Source organism: Protomyctophum parallelum (assembly GCF_964188405.1).
Source record: "Protomyctophum parallelum genome assembly, chromosome: 18".
Classification (NCBI taxonomy): domain Eukaryota; kingdom Metazoa; phylum Chordata; class Actinopteri; order Myctophiformes; family Myctophidae; genus Protomyctophum; species Protomyctophum parallelum.
In genome coordinates, this window is record NC_139716.1 from 21744818 (window position 1) to 21770229 (window position 25412).

General features: G+C 42.5%; 1 protein-coding gene across 1 annotated transcript in view; it reads right to left on the reverse strand.

The window, feature by feature from the left end:
- Positions 1-25412, reverse strand: part of LOC310875820 (adhesion G protein-coupled receptor L3) — a 233471-nt gene that overhangs the window by 178295 nt on the left and 29764 nt on the right. The window contains exon 2 of the mRNA XM_083789211.1: positions 24195-24408. Coding sequence (XP_083645337.1) covers positions 24195-24408 — 214 coding nt within the window. The remainder of the gene's footprint in view (positions 1-24194; positions 24409-25412) is intronic.

A 25412-nucleotide genomic window follows, 5' to 3' on the forward strand; every position in this document is an offset into this window, starting at 1 on the left:
AACTGCCTGCAAGGGATCCGCGGTTGGGATTAAAAGCTTGGGCCAGCCTGAGCGCTGCTGTCTCCCAGACGTCGATTTACCCAAGGGTCCCTCGCTCACTGTGCGTACCTTTAGTGTGAGGGGAAAGTAATTCACTGACCATGAAGGTCTTAATTCACCCAACGAGACATACTTGTTATGTGGAGTGCGAGTGCTGGGGAAAACAGGCTTTAAAGGACTTGAGAGGGGCTGGATTAGGTGCAGCGGTAACTAATTAAAAATATGGATTTATTTGTTTATTTTATATATTTAATATATGATTTGTATCGGTTTTTTAAGTGGTGGCTTATACTGCACGGTAGGCTACTGTGAGTTAGCCGAAAGCAGCTGCAAAAAGTTGCATCAGGCTGAGGTCTGAAATGAATCAGTGTCATTACAAAGAGCAAAAATACATTATATTTTACTACTATGTTCAAGAATGGCCTATATACCACTTTATAATATGCATGCTAAGTAAAATTTCCTCATAGTTCATTTCTCTTCAACTTTAACTTTAACAGCGTCATGCAATGGATATAGGCAATCGATCTGCAGTACTAGCTTGTAGATCGCCATATGTTCGCTGAACACTGGCATACGATATGCAGTGGCGTGCACAGATAGACACTAGGTGGTGCTAGAGCACCTGCCCTTTGCCCTCTGGACAGCAACCCTTTTGGGGGTTTTTTTTTTGTTTGTTTGTTTTTGTACAGTGTACACTGTACAGTATGTGGACCATGGCGACAATGATCAATTCTTGATAAAAAGCTTCTAACATATTATTTGTGCCCCAAAATCTATAAATGTCACACTATTAAGTCAACCGGCCGGTTCCTCACGCTGCACAAGGTGCCCTTTTTTCCACTTGAGCACCTGCCCCTCTAAATGTCTGTGCATGCCACTGACGATATGTATACATTCATCTTATAGGCCTAGGTTATTTGTATGAAATTTCAACTACAACAACCTACCCAAAATGAGGACGGCAGGGTCAATCTGGTAAAATATTGTACTGCATGCAGCCACTTCGCAGCTTTGACAGACCAAAGAGGTTCAAGAGAGGTGAACGACTAAGAACAAGGGAAGTAGGGACAGTGACAGAGCTCTCTTGCTTCTCCTGCGCTGGCACAGGTGACAAGGCGGCCCTTGTATCGTTGTTGCTCACCCTATGCAGCAGCAATGCCCCGTCAAATTTGTCAGGTGTGACCAGGACGTCCTTTTAACTCTCCCTCAATACAAAAAATGCCTCTAGAGTAACCTCGCCTCAGCAGGCGTTCCACCTCAGAGGAAAGCCTGGTCTCTGTTCCAAAAGTGCCGTGTGAACCGGTCTGGAACGGATGATATCGTTAGGTCATGTTGTAGTATTGTTTTGTAGTCGTCAGGCAGGAACAATCAAACGGAACTTCCTTTCCCCTCAAACCGGAAGAATAACAATAAAAGCTCTCATAGCCTGCAGCTTTTATTGAGAAAAATCGGTTTGAGGGAAAAGGAAGTTCCGGAAGATTGATGACTACAAAACAATACTACAACATGACGTAGCGATATCATCCGCTCCCGACCGGTTCATAAACCCGAAATGGAATGGTGCCCAGGCTACCTCTCGAGATACTGCTCTAGTACCGGAGGGATGGGAGTGCAAAATGGGGGAAAAGAAGAACAGCGTGGTTTTTGCTCGATTTGTTTCATGACATTACTGTTATACTGTTATATTTAGTAGCATATCCTTCAATATGACATGACAAGTGCACACTGCACTCTGCATGGCACGTTGGCTTCAATGTGTGCATGCACTGTATACTGTATGCAATCTAGTGTAACAAAATATGCTTTGTTCTCGCTAATCTCTAGCCAGACTCTTATCCCCGAATATATTGCATTTGAACACCCGAGCTCAAGGTGAGAACTTGAGGTAGAAGTAGGGTCCAGGGACTCCCTGCATTCCTTTAGGTTGTTCCAAATGTAAATTTTAAATGGTGCATTTATATAGCGCCTTGTGCTTTACATAGATTGTGGATCAATTCACCCAGTCACACACACACACATTCACACACCGATGGCAGCGGAAACCGTGCAAGGCACTAACCAGCACATCAGGACCAATTTGGGGTTCAGAGTCTTGCTCAAGGACACTTCGACACTAACTCTGGGGGAGCCCGGGTTCGAACAGGCAACCTTGTGGTTACCATCCAGCCACTCTACCCCTGAGCCACTGCCGCCCACCCAAATGTACCTTAATTTGGTTTACATTATTTTCAAACACCCAAATCGGGGACCATTATCACTTAAGCCAAAATAGCAGATCTACAACTACAAGCTCACAACGTGTCGCAAAATGACTCGTTGTAGTTCAGCTATTTTAGCAAACTTTGACTATATGAAATGAGATTTTATATCCCTGCTGTCTTTTTTTTTTAACATGGCATTTTCTTCAGGATGTAAGACAATTATTGTAGTGCTTAGCAAAACTAGTGACTGCACTTTGCAACAGAACAGAAGGTGATAAACGTCTATGTAAACACCCAAATTTGAGTGTTTCAGAGATATTTGTTGAGACGGGGACAATCCCGGCCAAACCAGGATGCCTGGTGGTGGATGTCTATAGCAGTAGTCAGTGTAATAGTCAGTACGTGTCTTATTTATATTTATTACATGGCTTGGTTGAATGCTTGATTCTGATTGGTCAATCGCTGAATTCACCGGTGTGTTGTTACAGACCGCTCCGCTCTATAACAGCCTAATCAAATCCTCTGAGCACCAGCTGCGCGGCTGCGGCCCACTTGATTTACTGCCGTTTCCAACATGACAGCCATGTAAACACTGTCATTTACAGCTAAACATTGCTCTCAAAGATGTTTTTGAAAACATTTGAGCTAGAAAGAGACTAGCAGTACCCGAAAATGGATTCTATTTGATCAACTCACTTCCTTGTTTTGTGTTGTTTTCTTACATATTTTTGCAATGCAGCGCGTTATGAGCTTGTAGTTTGGCTATTTTCACTATTTTAAAATAATGTAAAGGGAACCGTTGTTTTGGACATACAGTACAAGGTTTCCGCCCAACAGCGACAAATGTCTAGTGGAGACAAGGAGAACATTCCTCCACAGATTAATCGTCCCCCCACACAAAACAAAGCTTCTCGGTCAGTCCTTTGTAGCCATAGCTATTAAGCTCCACAAACAAGCCTGGTCGAGGTCAAGGTGAAGGTGATCTTCGTTGTTACGCATTGTGTACATGTCTTGTGAACAGGTACATGATAGTAAAACTCCTTTTTGTCCAGCTCCTTGGACATTGTAGGAGCATTTAGCAGCAGTAAACCAATACAATGTTCCCATCTATATACAATATCACCCCCATATGACCCCCATATGTTCTGTCTAGCTGACACTGTACATAATATCAGCCTCAGATACACTGGTAATAGTCTGAACATAAGACATCCATTCAGAGGTAATAGATGTATGTTCAAATTTGCGGCTTACAAATTGTACATTATATTTACTGTATAGTAGTGAGTGCAGAGAGCTAATTAAGCAAAGTTACAGACAGACAGACAGACAGACAGACAGACAGAGCTGTGCATAAGAGCGGCTAGCGCCCGCTTAAAGATTCAGTACAAATATTTGGTCATTATTAATTATAATCTAGGTAGAAGTCTGACATAACTGTGATGTTTATTTGAAGTAAAATCGCAGAGCACTAAAAAGGGGCCCGCAACCACCCAACCACGTAAGAAATTACACACACCTGTAACAAGATTTGACAAGATAACAGGGCCTTTTGTCCAGCTGCCCTCTGGTATTCATATCATATACATTCTGGGATGCCTGCAAACGCACGCACACGCATGCACGTACGCACGCACGCAGAACAACAAGATTTTTGTCCTTTTGTCCAGCTGCACAGGGACTGTCTGTCCTCTGGCATTCATAAAACTTTTAACACTGAGATGAAAACGCCCCACGGTCACAACAACAGCAGCGGCGGCAGCCCATGGGCCAACATGCCTAATCTTTGCTGTCAAAACTAATTCATGGCCCTACCACGTACACGACACGTACCTAATCAGACACCACAATATGTCCCAGCCACGCTGTTGTAAATAACAATATTTAGGGAGCCACGGACACAGCGTTAATTCCGCTGTCTTCCCAAGGTGACATGGGAGCAAAATCTGATAGAGAGGCAATGGCATTGTCTGGGTAATAGGTAGAGGCTGTGGTGGCCCGTTTGGATGCAAGCATCTATTTATCTCCAACTCCAACACATCTGTCTCGGTAGCTTTGTGATTCTAAAATGCTGCCTCACAATCTAACTCTCTCCCTGCCACCTTCCTCTTTCCAGATAAGGTCTGCTACAGAGACACATTGTCCTTGCAGATTTGTATTTTCTTTCTTTCTTTCTTTCTTTCTTTCTTTCTTACTCTATACATTGAATTTGAGTTTTTTGTTCTGCATGCCTTGTTGGGTGTGAGTGTGCCCTCCCGCATTCAGTCAGGCACGCGGAACAATATTGGCATTCTTGTGTTTTTCAAAGCAGCGCTGCAGGGCAAGCAGCGATGTGATGAAGCAGTGGTTCAAATACACTGCAAAGTCTCAGACAAGTCTCAAGCTGGCAAACAACATTCTCTGGTTTAAGCTTCATTTTTTCATTCTCTGGACTACATTTTCGAATAAATGATTATATCAGCTCAGAAAGACTGCGTTTCTGAAGCCATCATGTCAAATGAAAACACTGTGCAACCATCGCCTATACTAACAGACTCTTCAATATGTATGAAACCGAAGTTAGTCATATAACTTTTGATGAATAATATCAGGCTATTCACTATTAGTACAGACTACTAGGGCTGTAACCAGCCACAGTAACTAGCTCAGTGGCCTTGTGGTTAGAGTGTCCGCCCTGACATTGTGAGTTCATTTCCCTGGCCAAGTCATTACAATGACTATTAAACTGCTACCCAATGCCTCCCTGCTTGAAACTCAGCATGAAGGATTGGGTTGTGGGTAAGATCTGAGGGCATACTAGCATCATGTCCAGGAATACTTACGGACTACTACTACTATTTCCTTGACCGGTAATAAAGAATGACATGCTCCTCCATTATATCCTGCTACACTGCACCTCATCCACTCCTCACCCGTCCCTGTGCCAGTTGCTTTAGCTCAGGGGTTCCCAAACCTTTCCAGCTCGAGGCCCCAGAGGGAGACCTAAAACTATACATGTATGATCAAAAATAGTTAAAACAGCAGATCTACAAGCTTATAAGATGTTGTATTGTCAAATTAGTTTGTGAAAAAAATAATTGGAAAGGTTTAAAAAAGAAAGGAAAAAAAGGGGGGAAAAAATGGGGAGAATATTTACTCACAAGTCACAACCCTATAAAAACGGGGATTGGGAAACTGCTATAGCTGCACATTTTTTGCCAAAAATCCTAAACACACACACACGCCCACAACCTCGAGACAGAACGTGACACATTTTTATCATTCCAGGACTCAGCCAGGCGGCAACAAGCTCTTCAACCAGCAGCAACAAACCCCACCCTTGTCAGGGAGAAGGCCACGGTCCAGTGGCTGAGGAGGCCATTGATGGAATTAACACTCATGAATAACAATGTGGCGCAGAGGAAAGCGAGCGCTCTCCCACTGTGCCATATTGACATGCTCCCCGGTCAGAAAATAGCCCTGCATAATTAGCTTGCACAACCAAGTATGGGGGACCGAGAGGAGAGGGCCACTCCAGGCCCCGATGCAACCCACCGGAGAGAACTGCTGTGCTGCTGAGTTTCAGCCGGGGCCTGGCCGGGCGGACGGGAGGGAGGCACACTCTGGGAGGAAAGTGGGTTTTTGGGTAATGCAGGCGAGCCATGTTTAGCATCAGAAGAGGAAGTCTATGTCAGATATGCCTATGTATGCATGTTATTGAATATGTACTGTACAGCATCTTGCAGGAGGAAAACGATTAGATTTGACTGTAAAAGCCATGCAGCTCGAGGTATGAATTACACTGTACTATTAGGAAAGCCAAAGATATCCCACTAACGCTGATGAGAGATGTACAGCAGTGCTAGGCAATTAACTGAAGGAATATTGAAACTGACTTTTAGAAATGTTCACTGACTTCTCGTCTTGCTCTCATGATATAGTTAATAGAATATTCGAGAAGCAGATTTTCTTCATTGCGATCACATTCACTATGAAAGCCTGCATTTCCGTGTGTCACGTCACGTCTCCATATATGGTAACACCTTGTGACATCACGTCTCCATATATGCTCACGCCTCGTCACATCACGCCTCGTGACACGCAACCATACTGTATATGGCCATCTCCATATATGAAGATCATGACACTGACACTGACCTCATCTAACCCTGGATAACCATACATGACTAAATTGATTAGTCTCATTAACCACTTCAGTAAAACCTATTTTACACACGATATCATTATTAGGAAAATCGATTATCTAAATATGCTTCTTGCTAATTTGATTAAATCCAAAAAGTAATCGATGGAAATGTATTATCGGCAAGAAAATAATCAATTTGTGAGCACATAAAGTAAGTATTTTATGGATAACGTACTCAAATATTTATTAGAAAGTTCAAGTGCTACCAATCGTATATGAATATTCAGCGGTGTGCATGCGGGCTGGATCAGAATGAACTAGAAAAAGTGCCCTTCCGGGCACAGGTCTCCACCAGGTTATCCACAGATCCGTGCAGTTAGAGGTAAAAACACTTTTCGGCCAGTTATAGCGCCACCTTGAGGCTGAGTTGAAATTGTTCATGTGGCATTTCGTCCTCGGCCTAGTGGGAATGTGGGTGCACAATTTCACGGAAATCACGCGATGTGTTCATGATTTGCAGCATTTTGTTTGAAACTGAGCACTCCTGTGAACTTTGGAAGCCAATCTTAACCAATCAGGATGGAGTCTGATAAATCTGAAAGACCCGTTTCGTTGAATGGCTCTAGAGAGACTGTGTACCAATTTGCGTGATGTTTGGACAAAATCTGTAGGTGTACTGTGCAAAAACTTGTTTTGCACAAAGCGGCCTCCTGGTGGCGCTATAACAGGCCGTTCTGGAAAGTTTGGGGCAGAGGTTCATGGTTGGCATCCAGGGAGTGTGTGTGCAAAATATGGCATCGACCGGGTTAACGGTGGCCGAGATTAGCTGTTCACGGACACACGGACACACGGACACACGGACACACGGACACACGGACGGACGGAGTGCAAAACATACTCTCCCCACATGCCTTCGGCCTGGTGGAGACAATTATGCAATTGCACTATGAAACATTTATAACAGGGGAGTGTTTCTCCAGCATTCAGATTGATACAAGTCCCCGCATCCCCTTTCATATTACTGACCATGGACAATGGGAGGGCAGCAGACTCCACTAGCCTGTGATCAAACACAGGCATCTGTTCAATACCACTTAGAGCTTGCCCCTATCCTGTTTTCACAATATCGCTGTGAAAGGTTGTGAGCTTGTAGATCTGCTATTTTCACTGAATGCTCCCAACTCGGGATGTAACGATAGATTTTAACAGCGATACAATACGTATCACGATACATGGTTGACCATACGATACATGGATGATATTGCTTCATTATGGCGATACGATTCAATGATTTTAAATCGATACAGTAACTATTTACAATACATTGACATTATTTTAAACCTTTTTTTCTTCAAAAAATTGCTAAATACCACACACAAAAATGTAGTATTGATACAATCAATTATTTGCATAGCAAAACGATTCGATACCGATTATTTGCATTGCAAAACGATACGATACATAGTCAATGTTGCTGTTTTCATTTCGATATACTTCGATTCTTGAAAATAAAATCGATTTTTCGATGCAGTTACTATATCGTTACACCCCTATTCCCAACAGAATAGGGACACTAGGGTTCATGTGGTCAATCTATTAGCTTTAAAAACAGGGCACCGATTTTCCGAAACGATCGGAAATGTTTTTTTTACGCACATCCAATCCATTTAATTCTAAACCAGGTCTGTCTCCATAAAAGAGATTGTTAAAATAAAAGCATGCAAGGCATAGGGCTCTCTGGAGGTCTGCGAAAGCAATCACACCTCTCTAACCACGACACACGCACACTCTCATCCCATTTTATGGCCATGTCTGGAAAGCGTTACTTTGGGGGAAACCTGTGCCGCTGACATCTTAAACACAATTATAAGTACATGCTGTTGCCAGAATTGAGTGGAGGGAGCAAGGAGTAGACTGGTGACCCAGAGGTGAACCAGACAAGGCCTGGTTAAGACAGAGCCTTTGGGAATGGTCCACCATGTGTCGGAAGAAGGAGAGAGAGAGAGAGAGAGAGAGAGAGAGAGAGAGAGAGAGAGAGAGAGAGAGAGAGAGAGAGAGAGAGGTAGGTAGGAAATAGAGAGGCTGTTCATCGTCTCACTCTCTTGACTTCTCTGCCCAGGTTACGAAGCAAACAGGTGGCACACCCCGCCTCACATACCCTCACACCCCGCCGTAGATCTGCTATTTTTGAATAGCTAAAGTATAACATAATGCTTAGTTAAAACACCAAAAGGGGTTCCTGTTCAGAATGGGTTAAGCCCATCAGAAAACAATTGAGAAGGAGAGAAGAGAGGGGAAAGAGGGCACTGAATAAAAAGAAGGCCCAGTAATAGATACGTATAGCTACTATACCTAGAGAGCCCCAGAGAAGCAGGATTCCAAGTATATAATAGTAATTGAGAAGGAGAAAAAAAGAAACAGGATTTGGAGGATTAAGAGAAGCAGAGTATGAGTGCCTCATCATAAGAGAGCTGAGCTGCGACTGGAGGCATTTCTTTCATTCGTTTTACTGCAACCTCTCCATGACTTCAACGCCCAGCACTCGGGGAAGCAAAAACATAAATATAAATAAACATACAGAAAATCACATATGCATACAGTATACACTACTACAGGCACATAAACACAGCACTACGGTGGGGGAGAAAAACAAAACCAACACCATCCAAATGCAGCACTGCATATTGGAAGGAAGGTGTACTGTGCAGTGCTCATGAATGATTCACCATCACTGCATCATAGCAGCAGAGACGTGGAGAGGGAGCGATCGTCTGAAACGGTACAAAGACGAGCTTGAATAAAACCACACGGATGTATTTTGACATGCAAATGAACTACAGCTCAATTAGAACATGTATCAAGTTGTGGGTTAAGGTCAAAGAAGCCCAAGGTCACAATCAAGGTCAAAGTCCGACTTTTAGCTATAGACTCTGCCGGATTTCCATAACACTTGGTCGGAATCTGTACGCTACCCTGAAGAAATGATTAAAAGACCACTTCATCCATTTTCAACCTAATTCAGTTCATAAACCTATCTACCAGTGACATCATCGGTAGGCAGGTTTTAAACAAGATTTCAAATGTTTTACTTTCAAGAACAATGGATTCTATATAAAAGCATGCTAACTGTGTATACAGTACAATTCCTTCATAATTTTCAATCAAAGCATGTTCTGATCAGTACTGTGAAGTGATTAGGCAAGGACTTTCCAACAGCACGAAGTGATACTTGGGGCAGGGGGGAGTCAAAAGGTTGGGAGTCGAAAAAAAGCCAAAAAGAACTTGAGTAATAATTTGATTTATGAATCACTCAGCAATCAGCATGATTGTTTTCCCTTCCTATTCTTCCGTCTGGGAGGAGAGATGAAAAGCAAGCTCATTTTGTTAAAGGTCAGTATAATTTGTCTCTCACGTTGCTTGAAGCAGGGAAAACATTCATTTCGATGGAAGTTGCTCAGTGGTGTTTTGAAGCACCTGGAAGACTGCCGGAAGTATAATTATAACCCAATGGCTCGAGTGAGCGGAAGTTAAGCCACTCCAGACCTCAAATTTGAGGTCCGGGATGACGCACGTTATGCACGTGACGTCACTGAACGTCCGTCCACCTCCATGAACGTGCTGCAGTTCCACTTTTCGCCAGTAGGTAGTGGCAGCTTCAACGTTGGATAGCCTTACTGGGGGCTTGGTCAGTGCCATAGACTGTGGTCAGTGCCAGGAAAATGTGTGTCAAACCAAAGAAGAAGAAACCAGGACGTGTATCCCCCATACAGCTGTTGTTGTTGCGCATGGAGGAGCAGCATCGCCCGGCGGTAGCATCAGCATTAGCTTAGCTTGTTTCATGTTTTATAAGGTCCTAAATATCCCAGATTGTCTCATTTTGAGCAGAAAAAGCATGCGTGCCCGCGTGCACGTCGGATCCGTATGTAGGCTGTCTAACATGCGAGTAAAATATAAATAAATATATTTAGAAATATTATTTTTAATTACTGGATTTAAATTAAATTAAAGAAAGACGAGTTCCCTCGTTCTGGCAGAGGCGAGTTGTGGAGAGAAAATAGAGGTCCCGCGTTCGCGGCAAAGATTGTGTTAAGAAACGACGCTGGAATGAGATGGAATAAGGGAGATGAAAAGACGATGACACACCTATACATGTATGAGCAGATGAAGGCAAACATCAGATGGAGGAAAGTGAAGCGAGTGCAGAAGCGAGGAATCTGCTCCCTGCACGCCAACTAACCACCTGCTCCTGTCTGAATTAGAGCCATTCTTTACTGTTTGGGCTCGTCCAAGTGAGACCCACTCCCCTGTCTGGCAAATGGGCTGAGGCTTCCCCCCCTTTGATTACATTACAACTCCCTGTGTTTCACCTGCCACCAGAACTATTAATTAAAAAATAAATGTTTCTTGAGGAATAACATGAAACAAGCCAAGAATAAAGAAAAAGAAAAAAACTCAAACTTTTGTATTACTCTGTGTCTGCATTATGATTTAACTTGCTGGTGTATAATAATGCCCTGTGGGGCATCCAGCTCAGAAACCCCAAAATGTACGTGGTTACGGTTGATTCAAACCATCGGCCTCGGCTGAAGCCAATCGGATTCTCTCTTATCTCCATCCCTTGAGAGAAGTGAATCTGCTCTGCATGGGCACACTGGTAAAAACATCACCCAACTCCACCGTGGGTCTTGTGCTCCACCTAATCACCACACACTCTGGTGCACAAAGGGCCGGGTCAGGAGACCCAAGGCAGCCTCGGAAGCGTACAAGTCTGCCAAGCCCGTACAGTTACTGGACATAATTGGGCCAAGAATGGGAATGCAGCAGGTTCTTATCAAACCCGGCGATGGAGAAGGCGGAGCTGAAACATGAGAGGACGGTATATAATGAGTGCCAGGTGATGTCATCCAACAGGACGTATATCATAAATTTGGAGGGAGAGAAAAGAAAAACATTGAGGAATTGAGAAAACAAAAGATGAAAACAGAAGCCGAGTTCATCTGAGGAACTCTGAATTGTGCTTTATTGCTTTGCATGTTTGCTATCACAGATGGGAGTTATTTCTCCTCTGGTCTTTCTGTCAAAGCTTTACTTTACTTATTACCCTCTCTCGGATTACTTGACTGAATGCAGTAGGGACCTCCTTTCATTCTTTGTCCATTTGTTTTTCTGCAGCACACAACTATTTCAATGCAGAGGCTCAATGATCATGTTTCCTTTCCGTAATTGTCAGGTGCACAACACGCCCATTGTTCCTCGGCGGAAATTACCTTATCCCAACGAACTATACGCAGGGTAAGAAATGCAGATCTACTTTACAAATGTAAGGAGAATCACACAGCAGGGGAACTTTGACATGCAATGTACGGTATGTCAAATGTGCACTAAACACTGAAATGTGCATTCCAACGACACTTTTTATCCAGTGTGCACGTGCAGGCATTTTTGTGCAGGTATGCATATTAATGTCATATCCTAACCCTGGCAGCACAGTTGCCATATGAAGATCTCCTGAACCACTAATCCATTAGAATCTCTGTAAGGCGGAATAAAGGCACCACATGCTTGCTGGTATTTCATATTCCACACATTAAAGTCATGCATGAATTCATCTGGCATCCATTGTTTGGGGAGTTACACTTTAAACAAGGGGAAGCCACTGGGGGATTGGCTTTGAGGGTTATGCATGGATAACGACAGCACTGCTCTCTGGTCTGTTTGGCATAGTAAGCCCTGTGTCAACCAGTGTTGATTTTGTCGACTAAAACTAAGACGAAAAATGTTCATCGACTACCTTTTTTCACTGACGAAAACCAAATGGAACCTAAATGAAAACTTAATCTAGGATGACTAAAACTAAGACAAAATATATTGACAATTCCGTCAACAAATAAAAACTACACAAAAATGTTAGGAAGGGACTAGTGGACAAGAGATGCAGTATTGTCATTTTACACTTGGTTGCATGCGGAAAATAGCAGATCTACAAGCTCACAACGCGTTGCGCTGCCACGCATTGTGAGCTTGTAGATCGGCTATTTTCAGCAAGTGTAAGATCAGCCATTACGACGGCATCAAGGCACCCAAAATACATTTTAGTCGGACTAAATAACCTGTAGATTTAGTCGACTCAAATATGATGATATTTATTCGACTAAAACTAGACAACTAACAATAAAACATTCTGGGTGACTAAAATGTGACTCAAACTAAATGAAAATGTTTCAAGAGACTATGATGATTCAAACTAAAATAGAAATTTGCCTCTGCCATCTTCAACTCAGAGACTCTTTTACAATAATTATGAAGTAGTGCTACCAATTTGTTTTCATTACTTGACATTAGATAACTAGACCATTATGTGGTTAAAATGTGTGCAGTTGCTGTACGTGTGTGTGTGTTTCTATTGAATTGTGTCACAAAAAACATTCATGCATGCATGAAATGATGAACAAAAGAAAATGTGGAATTCTAGATAATCCATGTATGTACTATGTACAGTAAAAAAGCCTTTTAAAGCCCAAGCACTGCATCAGTGCAAAGCCCTATTATTAATATTTTTATATAAATCATTATAATATTATTTGTTGTTGTGAAGCCATTTTTTACTAATTGGAGAGAAAGTGTTGAAATGCAGTGGTGGTCAAAGTAGACTCCAGGGACCCTCAATGTTCCTTGAGGGTGTGTGTATTGGAACCAAATGGACCCATAAGGGTACATTTGGTTCCATTTGCACACCCTTTATGAGGGTCATTGAAATAAAAAAAGTTTGAGTAGCACTGGTTTACAAAGATTTTCATTTCCATTTGGCAGCAGAAACAGCCAGGTATAGCCAGAGTAATGCTTTGGTGAGACGAAGGTTGAATCCAGTATTTTAATGAGCTGTTGGATGTGTCAACATAAATACAGCTTTTTAACACTTAGATGTACTGTTTTTGGAAGAAAAAAAAGTATAATTGGGCGATTCAAGAGTAATACCCAATGATCATTATCTCGGAGGAAGCAGGCCTGTGGCACGCCAACAAACATTAACAAATCAAAAAGAGGGTTGTCAATTTATTTGCTGACTACAATAATGGCACAGAAGCATTTTGAATACTTAAATATAGTAAAGTAGTTGCCTTCTTTAATGATCAATAAAACCCTCTCCCAATATCAGTGGTGGAAGTACTCAACTCCAGTACTTTAGTCAGATACTCCAGGGCGTTTCTCTGTCAAATTTGTACTTGACCTAAAAGGTCTGGAGTAGGCCTACTTGCTTTAAAAAAAAACTTTTCACTATTCACAAGTACAAATGTACAAAAATATCACTAATAGTGAAAATAGCAGATATACAAGCTCACAACTTGTCACATCGCTGTGTTGTGAGATTGTAGATCATCTATTTTCACTAGGTTTGAAATAGGGCTTAAGTTATTAAGACAAAGGTTAATTCATAATGTACTTATTCCCTTCCTAAAAAAGGAAATACTCAAAATACTCAAGCAAATGTACTTTCTTACTGTTACTGTACAACACTGAAAACCATCTCCTTAAAATAGTATGGTTGAATACACTGGCACACAGCCAGAGGACTTTTCACTCACTTGGTATAATGACACCAACGACTCCAACAAACCAATTACTCTTGGAACAGAAATTGTCTTTATGCCCAGATGATCATTTATTTATGTTCTGTAATGCAACTTTCCTGACCGCAACTGCAACTCAAACTAGCCAAATGCAATCGCAATAATTTTAAGATGTGTATTAGACAGACGATTGCAGTCTTCTCTGTGATGATGTTATCGGTGATATCAGAACCTTTTATCAGAAATTAAAATTTCTGTACTGTGTAAGTCCGATTTTCAGCTCGTTTTTTTAATTGTCCTATGTAAAACACATGTCCTTCTGGAAACTTGCATGTCACGTTACTTTTCACGCACGCCCGCATGCACGCACAGAGCAGTCCCGCCTCTCACTCATGGTGTCACTACCTCAGCTCTCATCACTCAACTCATCACGATTGCTACATTTGAGAATAGTTGGTGGGTCTGGTCTAGGTGTTATTTTAGTTTGCGGCTTTTTTTAATTGCAGGTTCACCGACTTCGATTAACAAACAAGAGGTTGTGCTTCTTACGATCTTTCCATCTTGATTTAGCTTGACGAATGGCACATCGCACAGAGACAAAACAGTAGTGTTCACTCTTTGTGAATAATGCTAGCCATGCTAGTACAGCACATTAGCAAACAAAGTTGTTAACACAATTTGTAGCACTAATAATCAGTGGTATGAGGCCAATTATACAGCCCCCATTTCCTCTGTGTTTTAATGTCTATTGGAATGCAAATGACCTCAAGTCATACCTCAAGTACAAAATATATATTAATTTCCCTCAAATGATGCTCTTTATTCTTCTAGGTAATATTGTATCGATGATAAGACATTCCAGTAGCGTGACAGCACTATTTGTCGACAAAGGTGAGAACTGAGAACAGTTCGGTCAGCATGTACAAAATACAATGAGAGACACGTTGAAATCACACACTTACAATAATACATTTGAGTTTTTATCACATCTCATATATATCACCATTGAAACTCCAACGAGCTTATCGCACCTCACAATATTTCACCATAACGCGCAGCAGCCTTATTATGAGCTGCTACTTTCGTCACCTACTACTGTATGAAGAAAAGCATGCATGGCAACAGACTGTGATGTGGTAAGTGGTGAAAAGCGCCAGCTCTCAGGATAAAGAGTTTTGAAAGCTGAAAGAAATAAACACAAAATAATTAAGCTAGACAAATCTCAGATGTCCTATAGTTCTCCCCTTGCTTGTAGATTTATCAACTGCAGTGGTGGAAAGTTAACCTGACTCCGCCAAATTGCAGCAGTATTGAGTTCAAAAGTTCCCTCCTCCTGCCTGGATCTGGTCTCTCTCAAGCAGAAACGATAAACCGGAAGCAGCGGGACAAAAATTATGATATCTCCATAAAAATTTCGAGTTATAGTCCTGTTAGCTTTTGTTTACATTTTCACTGTGGCACAGCTTCAATATCTCGATGATCCCGTCCGCATATCGCTCCGGTCAGAAAAATACATTGTCTCTGCCCGAGAGGGACCAGATGGACGGGAGCAGGAGGAGAAACTCACTGCTGCACTACAGTCTTTTGTTACACTGCACAGCAAGGCATGAAATGAAATGTTTAATTGCTTTTATGCAACGTACACATTTTGTACTGTACTCAATTAACCTATTTAGACCCGAGGACGATTCTATAAATGCCTTCTAAAACCTGACAGTTTTCTGAAAAACCCATGTTTCTATGTCAGTCTTTCTCAAACATTTTCAAAATTATATGTAATTGGCCGCCGACCCTCATCACAATTATGTTGTTCCAGGGACCCCACCAGAAGAAAATATTTGAGTTAAAAACGTTCACTAATATATATTCAAAGATTTGCACCACATTTTCGCGATTTTTGAAAAATAGCAGACCTACAAGCTCGTAAGTGCCGCGCTATGAGCTTGTAGATCTGTTTTTTTCAATAGCTAAAGTATAGGTGCCGTGATGTTTGTATTTTTCCAGTTTTTCATGTGTCTATGAGGTGACAGTACTTCATTAGACATGAATGTGTGCAATGGTGTATTAACTTATTTAGGGTTTCTTCCTGGAGGCCGAACCCTTGACAGTCATACGGGCCAATGAAATAAACAGTAATATAGTGTCATCACACAATCAGCCCCTCCCCTAACCCCTCCCCCTTTATCATACAATTACAGCTGTGCATGCGGCTTCAGTTCAGGTGGATCACCACCCACCATGCAAACCAGGCATACTTAATGAACTGGTGGGCGTGCCCACATAAAAACAACATTTTAACAAATACTTTTTATTTATTTTTACTTATACCTCCTTATAAAACAATAAGACCTGATGACCATGTTTTAGGGTGGAAAAAAATCACGGCACTCCATCTTTAAGTAAGGTTGCCTGTAAGACACAGTTTTAGTGAACTATATACACTGAAGTTGTTTATATTGTTTGACAGTGCCTGACCATTGATGAAGCACCATGACTGTTTGATGTGCCCTGAGGTCCAAGTGGTTCATACAGCCCTAAAGCGGTGTGAGGTACATGCTTGTTTCTTTGTGTTTCTTTTGTGTTTTTTTGTTTGGAGTTTCTTTCATGATTTCCCTTGGGGGGGTTTAATTATTATATTTTGTTTGGCATTTCGTTTTGGTTTAGGGTACATTTGGTTATTGTGCATTTTCTTTTGGTAGGCTACTTGTCTTATAATCGTGCAAGTGTCCTTGCATCACTGAATTACAATCTACTATAAATTGGTAATTTTATTGTTGTATTGTACGAAAGTGATGAATTTAAATGCACTGATTTTTATTGTTGAGTGAAACTAGTAAATTATTTAAATTGATGGTAATGGTATTCATTCATTTTTTCATAGTTTTCACGGTGTTGGAGCAAGTAAACGCACCCGTTGAGACTATCCAACTTTGCCATCCTTTCACCAATCGAAGTCAATGAGGAGCATGTTTTGAATTATACATTTCTAATCACTGGAGCAGTATTTTTTGATTTCTTATCCAGATCATGGCAAGGTTTACTACTTTTATAAAACATGCGAGTACTCTTTCCACCACTGATCAACAGAAGAATGCATGGAGGCAGGCAGGGAGAACGTCTGCTCATGCTCCTGTCAGTTAAATATCCTCTCTCATGACACAGCATCCCGCTCGAGATGAGGGGATTTGGCTGAGGATGGGCGCAGGAAGTGAAGGGGGATTCTTCCACTTAATCCCCACCCCCCCCCCACGCTCTCCCTCAGCTAAATATCTCATCAAATCCTTCTACTCTGAAATCAGGTCAAATGCCAAGGATAATGAGGCCTGGACCAGATGGAAAAGACCACTGGTGAGAAGAAGTAAGGAATCCTCCAGTCTCGTTTTAGCTCTCTTGGAGCGGTGTCGCATTTTGGTAGAATCTTGGGTAGTATACCAACTGGTTCCCAAACACTGGGTCATTTTTTATGGGTCCCTTTATTTGTTTCCTACATTTTGTTTTTAATTACTGCTATTTCAAAACATTAAAAATAAAATCCCAAAAAGGCCAGTATAATTTCAAGAAGAAATCAACAAAAACAAGAAATTCCATAAATTAGAAGACAAATGTCTAAGTAGTAGTGAAAATAGCCGATCTACAAGCTCACAACATGGCTTCCATTATGATCAAATCTATTTCACATAATGGCACATGGTCGGGTGTGTGCACCATATACGTGGTCTACTACTATGACTTTTTTCTTGAAATATAGTATTTTGGTAGAATAAAATGAGTTTGTCTATGTCTATCTTAAAAGGTTGATTTTGTAAAGACCTGTTTCACCACACACATACAATGAGATAAAGGAATCACTTCAGGTTCCCCCATCACAGACGCAGCAGATTATCAACAATATTTTGACTTCCATCAGGTAGTTAATAACTGAAGGTCATACCAAAGTTCGACATCGCTTTAAGGCCATAATTATAATTTGTTGCACGACCGTGTCCTTTCTGGAAAAGTGATGTGCTTCCAACTGAAAAATGACATTTTTTTTCACGCAACACAGTCATGCGATAAAGTACAATTAGCCTTTATCTCTCCCTCATTCCTGGTCCCTCTGTCATCACGACTTTATTACGGCAGAGGACGATTCATTTGTTTCAAGCGTTTGTGCACTAAATGTGTCAATGTGGATAATGACCTGGTTGCTTGTTACTCATTAACAGGCACGTTGTCAACCGCCTAGTGCTTACACAAGGTCAGCAGTTAGAAATCCCCCACGTATAGAAATGTACAGAATTTACAAAACAAACCGTCAAATCCTTGCAAGTTCCCTATGAAAGGAGGCTAAACCTAAAGGTGACATGAGATGAAGGAAAAAACAAGTCTAAACACTATAGCACTATAAAACACTATAGAAACAGCTAATCAAAAGGTGTAAGGCTCTCAGGGTGATTGAGCGATATGGAAACTGAAGGAGAAATGTGGGAATACAATAAGGGAGGCAATGGAATAGAGTGAAAGAGGGGCGGGGTGCAGAGAAAAGACAATTGGCAAAGAGCGCGGGGAGTCTCCGCCGTGACCCGCTTTATGCTTTGGGGGTCATGCACAAGCCTGACACAAAGCTATCAGCTGTCCCTGTAGGTGCTCGTTGACTTTTGCGGAGATGCCGCGTGATATACAGCTTTGATATAGCATGTAATTACCGACCGCGAAGGCCGCCATGCCTTGGGGAAACACAGTTTGCTTGGGCCTCTGATCGGAAAGCGGGCAATGTCGTTGGATATAGTCGCGTTTCGCGCAGCTTCTCTAGCGAATTGAAACAATGGGATGGGACATGAGGTTACGGGTGCCGGACAGATGGTGGGGGCCAGTCATGGAAATAGTTAAGTGTACAGAACTCACGGATGGATAGGGGAGCAGAGCTTTAAAAAATAAATAACATCTGGTCACTGTGTGAAACACCATCACCGGCAGATGATGTCAACAGCTTCAATTACAGCATCCTTCGCCACGATGAAGCGACGTGCACAGGTGACGTGCTCTTCAAGCAGCGGCTGGATTTTCCTTGCAGGAGCATAATGGCAGAGGCACGCAGGCGGGAATGGGTAATGACTAAGAGCCATTCATTTCATCCTGTCACAGCGCGGTGGGAGACAGCCTTCATTTTGAGATGCATTACAGCACTCACCGGCTCAGCAGCAAGCTATCATTCAGATGTGAGGGCGCTATTAGACCTCGCTTAAAAGGCCGTAATGGAAGCAAACACCTTGCTAAAGGAGCTCTGCACACACCTAACAGGCCCTTATACCGTACGAGTGACCTAAATTGGAACGGGTAAGGCTTTGGGCATTCGTTGTTGAATATAAAATGGCCATTCCTTCTAGTGGCTGATGACGAGGAGGTGTGTGTGTGTGTGTGTGTGTGTGTGTGTGTGTGTGTGTGTGTGTGTGTGTGTGTGTGTGGGTGGGGGGGGGGCTTAAGCCATTTTGGGCGGGAACCCTTTTTGGTGTTAGCATTATGTTATGCTTTAGCTATTGAAAAATAGCAGATCTACAAGCTCATAGCGCGCCCGCGAGCTTGTAGGTCTTTTTTTTATCGAAGAACCACTGACATAGAAACATAGCTTTTTCAGAAAACTGTCAGGATGTAGAAGACATAATTATTGTCTCCACCAGGCCGAAGGCATGGGGGGAGAGTATGTTTTGCACTCCGTCCGTCCGTGTGTCCGTCCGTCCGTCCGTGTGTCCGTGTGTCCGTCCGTCCGTGTGTCCGTGAGCAGCTAATCTCGGCCACACGGTCGATGCCAAATTTTGCACACACACTCCCTGGATGCCAACGATGAACCTCTGCCCCAAACTTTCCAGAACGGCCTGTTATAGCGCCACCAGGAGGCCGCTTTGTGCAAAACAAGTTTTTGCACAGTACACCTACAGATTTTGTCCAAACATTACGCAAATTGGTACACAGTCTCTCTAGAGCCATTCAACGAAACGGGTCTTTCAGATTTCTCACACTCCATCCTGATTGGTTAACATTGGCTTCCAAAGTTCAGTTCAGCTCAGTTTCAAACAAAATGCTGCAAATCATGAACACATCGCGTGATTTCCCTGAAATTGTGCAACCACATTCCCACTAGGCCGAGGACGAAATGCCACATGAACAATTTCAACTCAGCCTCAAGGTGGCGCTATAACTGGACGAAAAGTGTTTTTACCTCTAACTGCACGGATCTGTGGATAACTTTGTATGCCAACTCCCTAGAGGCCAAGGAAAAACCTTTGTCTGGAATTTTTCACATCTGCTCTTTATAGCGCCACCAGGAGGCCGACATATGTAAACACATTTTCTATTATTACTCCTTCAGATTTTATCCAAATTTCACGCAAATCGGTACACATGATCTCCATAGTCATGTGATCAAGACAGGTTTGTTTGATTTCTCATATTCCATCCTGATTGGCCACGATTGGCTCCTACAGTTTTCAGGAGTAGCCCGCTTTGTACAAATCGCCACAACTCCTCAACGCAGCGTCCCATTGCGATGAGACTGTGCACGCATATTCCCACTAGGCTGAGGAAGAATCCTGGTGGAGACCTGTGCCCAGAAGGGCACTTTTTCTAGTTTAGAATCTGATCTCACATCAAAATGGGTTAAAGCATTTTGTTGTACTTTTAGCTATTGAAAAATAGCAGATCTACAAGCTCATAGCGCTCCACCGAGTGGCGCGCTACGAGCTTGTAGGTCTGCTATTTATTTTTTTATCGAAGAACCACTGACATAGAAACATAGCTTTTTCAGAAAACTGTCAGGATGTTTAGAATCTGATCTCACGTCAAAATGGGTTAAGCCGGCTGCAGCCCCGCTCTTCTTCTGATGGGATGTGAAAGCTAACTGCCGTACAATGCCCTTTACTAGAACTGGCTGGGGGAGAGGGAAAAAAACATGGAATGAATCCCAGAGGAGGAAAAGTTTGTGAGGTGGGTGTGGGTGGGTGTGGGGAGGAGGCATAGGAGCCATGGCCATGGAAGATGACTTATCACACATGGGGGGAAGAAAACTGCACCATGGATGCATACTGTACTGTAGGCTGTGCAGGGTGCACCCATGCTGATGTTCACTCACTATAAACCACACCAAATGAATAAGATAGGAACAAGTGCCTGAAAATTACAGGGACAGTGAATACATTGAATTCAATCACTTGTCATGTATTTTTCTCCTCCTCCAGAAAATGCTAAATACTGTGCCAATGTTGTTCACATAAGACACAGCCTACACAGATCAAAAATGGAGCCTGTGGAGAATACAAAACAAAAAAAACATTAAAGTATGGAGTTAGCATAGCATCCGTGAGCGATCCATCCTTTTGTCATTTCACAAAAACTATATGTGATCCACAGCCCAAACATGCCAGCTGATTCGGCTTTTCTGTCCCGACTTTTCAACGTGTGACAGCCTTAATAATAATCTAAAGTCACATACTCTCTTCAGAGGGTATGGCTTGTTTTCTTGTGTTTTTTTTTTTGTTTGTCTCTTCTATGAAGCCCTAATGAGCTTATCCACCACTTCCTAGCAACAGCTGTGACAGTTCGCCGTTGCAACGGTTGGTGCGCGGGGGGGTTGTTGTTCGTTGTCGTGCTAACCTTTGCATGCTAATGCTGTTTCGCCTAGCCACAAATACCAACTGCACTCTGATACCTCCTTCTGCTCACAACTTTCATCCACTCTCCGATTCGCCCCCAAGACACAAAGCGGCACGGCTCTGAATTATGCCACAGTCACCTTTAAGCAGCCGGTTGAATCAGCACCGGTCACACCAGTCGGCCACCGTGAGGCTAAAAAGGGCCCACTGTGTCCCTGCAGGGGCTTTGTAAGGTTTGTGTTCTTGACAGTTGCAGGAACCGTTGATTCGCTCCCGCTAGGCTTTCTGTTCTGAGTGGGCGGCGGGAGAACTCTGTAGCTACGGGATGGATCAATGATCTGACAACCACCCCCCCCCCCCCCCCACACACACACACACAAACACCCTGCTCAATCAGGTGCTTTTTTTCCATGCCAGTGATTATCTCACCTTTGTTGTACTGCACAGCAAGACACAACGCACCGCGGATCCCATTAGTATTCTCAGAGAATCACATCCAAAATGGAACATTAGGTTGGGAAATAATAGCAGGATGCCGACACCGTATAGCAATTTAGATAAAGCCCGTCTCCACTCCGTGGCTCAAGGGTGTTTTGACCTCATGGTGATGATCATTCCAAGCTAATGTACGGTATATGCAGAGAATGATATCTCAGAGACAGGGGTCGTCATTTTGCTCCAAGTGCTGCAATAAATCAACAAAAGGAGACAAGACGTACAGTCCTCTGCACAGAATTAGTCTGCAGACATGAGCACTTTGTATTTGTCTTGATCACAACCCGCATGCTTGATTCCCCGATACTTGTATATTAACTTAATGTTGGCAATCAATTATATCCCTAAATCACTGCCCAAGTGCAGCAAGCCCACACTCTGTCTGCCCTGACAAATAGGTCTCCATGTCCGGGGTTTCTGCACAGCATAGCCATAACTCTGCTCAAAACACTCATATCTGGCAGCAGAGCTCACAGGGAGATTATTTATTTACACGAATAAGAGATAATGTATTCAAATCATTGAAAATGTACATTGATTTCCACGGAGGTAAATTTATGACTCATATGAATTTAGAGCTATAGGCATGGTGGGATTACACTCATGCGGATTATATTCCCCAGAAAAGTAAATGTTATCCATTTACTTAAAACAGAGAGACAGTATACAGCTTATAAACGTATCACTTATCATCAAGAGAAGGAAAGATTTGAAAATACACCTGAATTTGGATTCATCCCAACTATTCGTATTCCTGAATAGTCTATCAACGCCCTTATGATAAATCATGTCGGATGTTATACAGAACTTACTGGAATTTCAAAATTGAACAGTCGTATTTCACATACAATAGAAAGAAATGCTTACTTCAGAGTTTAAGAGATCAATACAAATACTAGAAAGGCGCAATTCTGGGTAACGGCAAGTGTGGTTGCACCGACAATTTCGAGCTTTGGGTCTGTATGATGATGATGTATGATAATGATGTCCTGGCCCACAGGACCCTAAAAAGTGTATGGAATAATAAATAACTGGAATAATATATAAATAATAAAGTACTGCAATTACTAGTCTGGTTGCCCTTAGGGCAACCACCATATTAAGTATCCATTTTTAAAGTGGAAATGCATCTCTCCTCTCAAGAGAACGCAATTCATTCCATCTCCACTCAACTGATGTCAGGTGCTGTACAACAGCACTTATCACAATGTCTTATTCTCCCCTCGTTCTGTCGAAGATCCTTTTCCATCCAGGGGAAGAAGACAATTCATTCAATAAATGGCAAAGCTATTTTACAAATTGCACAATGAAATGCAGCAATCATCAGCAAATCTGTAAAAATGGCGCTGCTCATTTGTCCTAACAACATGTGTGATTGTGTATGCCCTGAACCCCAGTGCGTGGCATACAAGATGGCATTTGGGATGAGGCAATGATTGAAAATATGATCAATCAATCACAGAAGATAATAATGCTCAAATTATTTTTGATTGCAAGGGAATGCAAGTTACGCGTTACACTGCCTGGATATTGTTGGCTGATTTGATAAACCATTTGGTTGTTGCCTGTCTGGATGTGAAAAAGTAAGTTCCTCAGCGTTTATATAAAGTGCTAGGAAAAGTGCAGGCAAGAACCTCCCAACAGGAGGGTATTATTCAACCTTCTGTGCCACTTGGGGTCCAAGTGGAGATCATTCTCCCAGATCTGAAGGGGACACAAGGAGAGCATTCGTAGCAGAAACAACATGGCTGCTGCTGAACGAACCTGCCATGCAAGTATGAGACTCATACTTGCCCTGATGAAGACTTATTAGAGACGAAACATGTCGGCTTCTTTTAACTTTTATAAACAAGGTACATCCTGTTTATCCTACCCACTCCTCATTTTTAACTTTTTGAGTGCTCGGATCGCCGCCTTGTCTTTAGTAACTAATACACGTGCTGTAGTTGAGCATGAGGCCTAGCCAGTTCCCATGGCTGAGGAGAATAGCTGTATCCATCCATGGCCACCCATTTAAAACTTGAAACCTGACCAAGAGAAGTAGGACTCCCGTGCGTATGTCAGTAGGATACAACAGCGACAATGAATAAATTGGCATAACGATTACATTGGGAAGCAAAAGACGTGTGTGTCTTACCTTTGAGACATGATCTTGTACGCATCGGGCAGATAGCAACGCGTGTTCTCCATCTGAGCCGGGTCGGCGTCACAGATCTTGTCATCCGTGCGACCATAGTTGGCACTCTCAATCATGATGACGTCGGTGCCCGGGCATCGTAGCTCGATGGGGTAGCTCTCACATGACAGCTCCCTCCTCACCACCGCCATGGGGATAGGCGCACGACTGAAAGCTATATGGAGAAAACAGAGAGAAAGTAGTGTCAGATGTGACAACACAACACAGAAAAGTCGGAAGTAAAATGCCTTGTGCGTAAAATCCTCACATGGCCCACAAATTGTAGCAGAAGTTTAAAAAATTAAATCAGCTAAATTTGCATGTGCTTAAATTCACATTTAGATTTTTTTTCAGATGTCAAGATTTTCTGAGATGATAGAATGGTGATGGATGATGATGCTCATGGAAGGGGAACCTTCTGAAAGCTTCATGGGCAAAGATAATAAACTTCAACGGTCAAAATGACCTCTCAGACCTTCTAGTGTTAAAGGGACTGCAGTCCCGCCCCCTCGAGAGACCCGGAAAAGAAATCCACGTTCATTTTCCTCATAGACTTTTCAGAAAGTATTTATTTAAAGACGTTTACGCCGCGGACAAAGCCAACTCTTGTCGTGACAAATCATGACAACAAACAAAATTTTTCGGGCTGAACAAATAATTAGAAAGAAGAAGAAAACGGCAGGTTACACCTTTTTTTTTTTTTTCTTCTTTGTGATGATTTGTCAAGAGTTGGCTTTGTAAGAGTTGGCTTTGTAAGACGCTTATAAGGTCTTTAAATAAATATGGTTTTGAAATGTCTATGGGAAAAATGCATTGGAAACCATTTCCTGGGCCTGGCGTCGTCATGAAAGGGGGCGGGACTGCGATGCTCTATAGTGTTGCTTCAAAATAAAGATGTTTAGCCCCTGCAGAGGCCATCGCTTGGCAATTTTAACAGAATATACTGTAAATATTGATTGCCTGATTCCATGTTAATGCAGCGTCAGTGTCAAAAAGGTCTGACATGGAGACATATGCAAGCAGCTGGCCGACCCTGGTCTAGAGCGATGGCACAGGGGACCCAGATGGCACGGGTGGCGGACCGAGACACAGAGAGACAGAGAGAAATAATGACAAATAGAGGGAGGTGAAGATAGCAAAAGAGTTTGCTGGTCATAAATTAATACATGGAATCAAAGC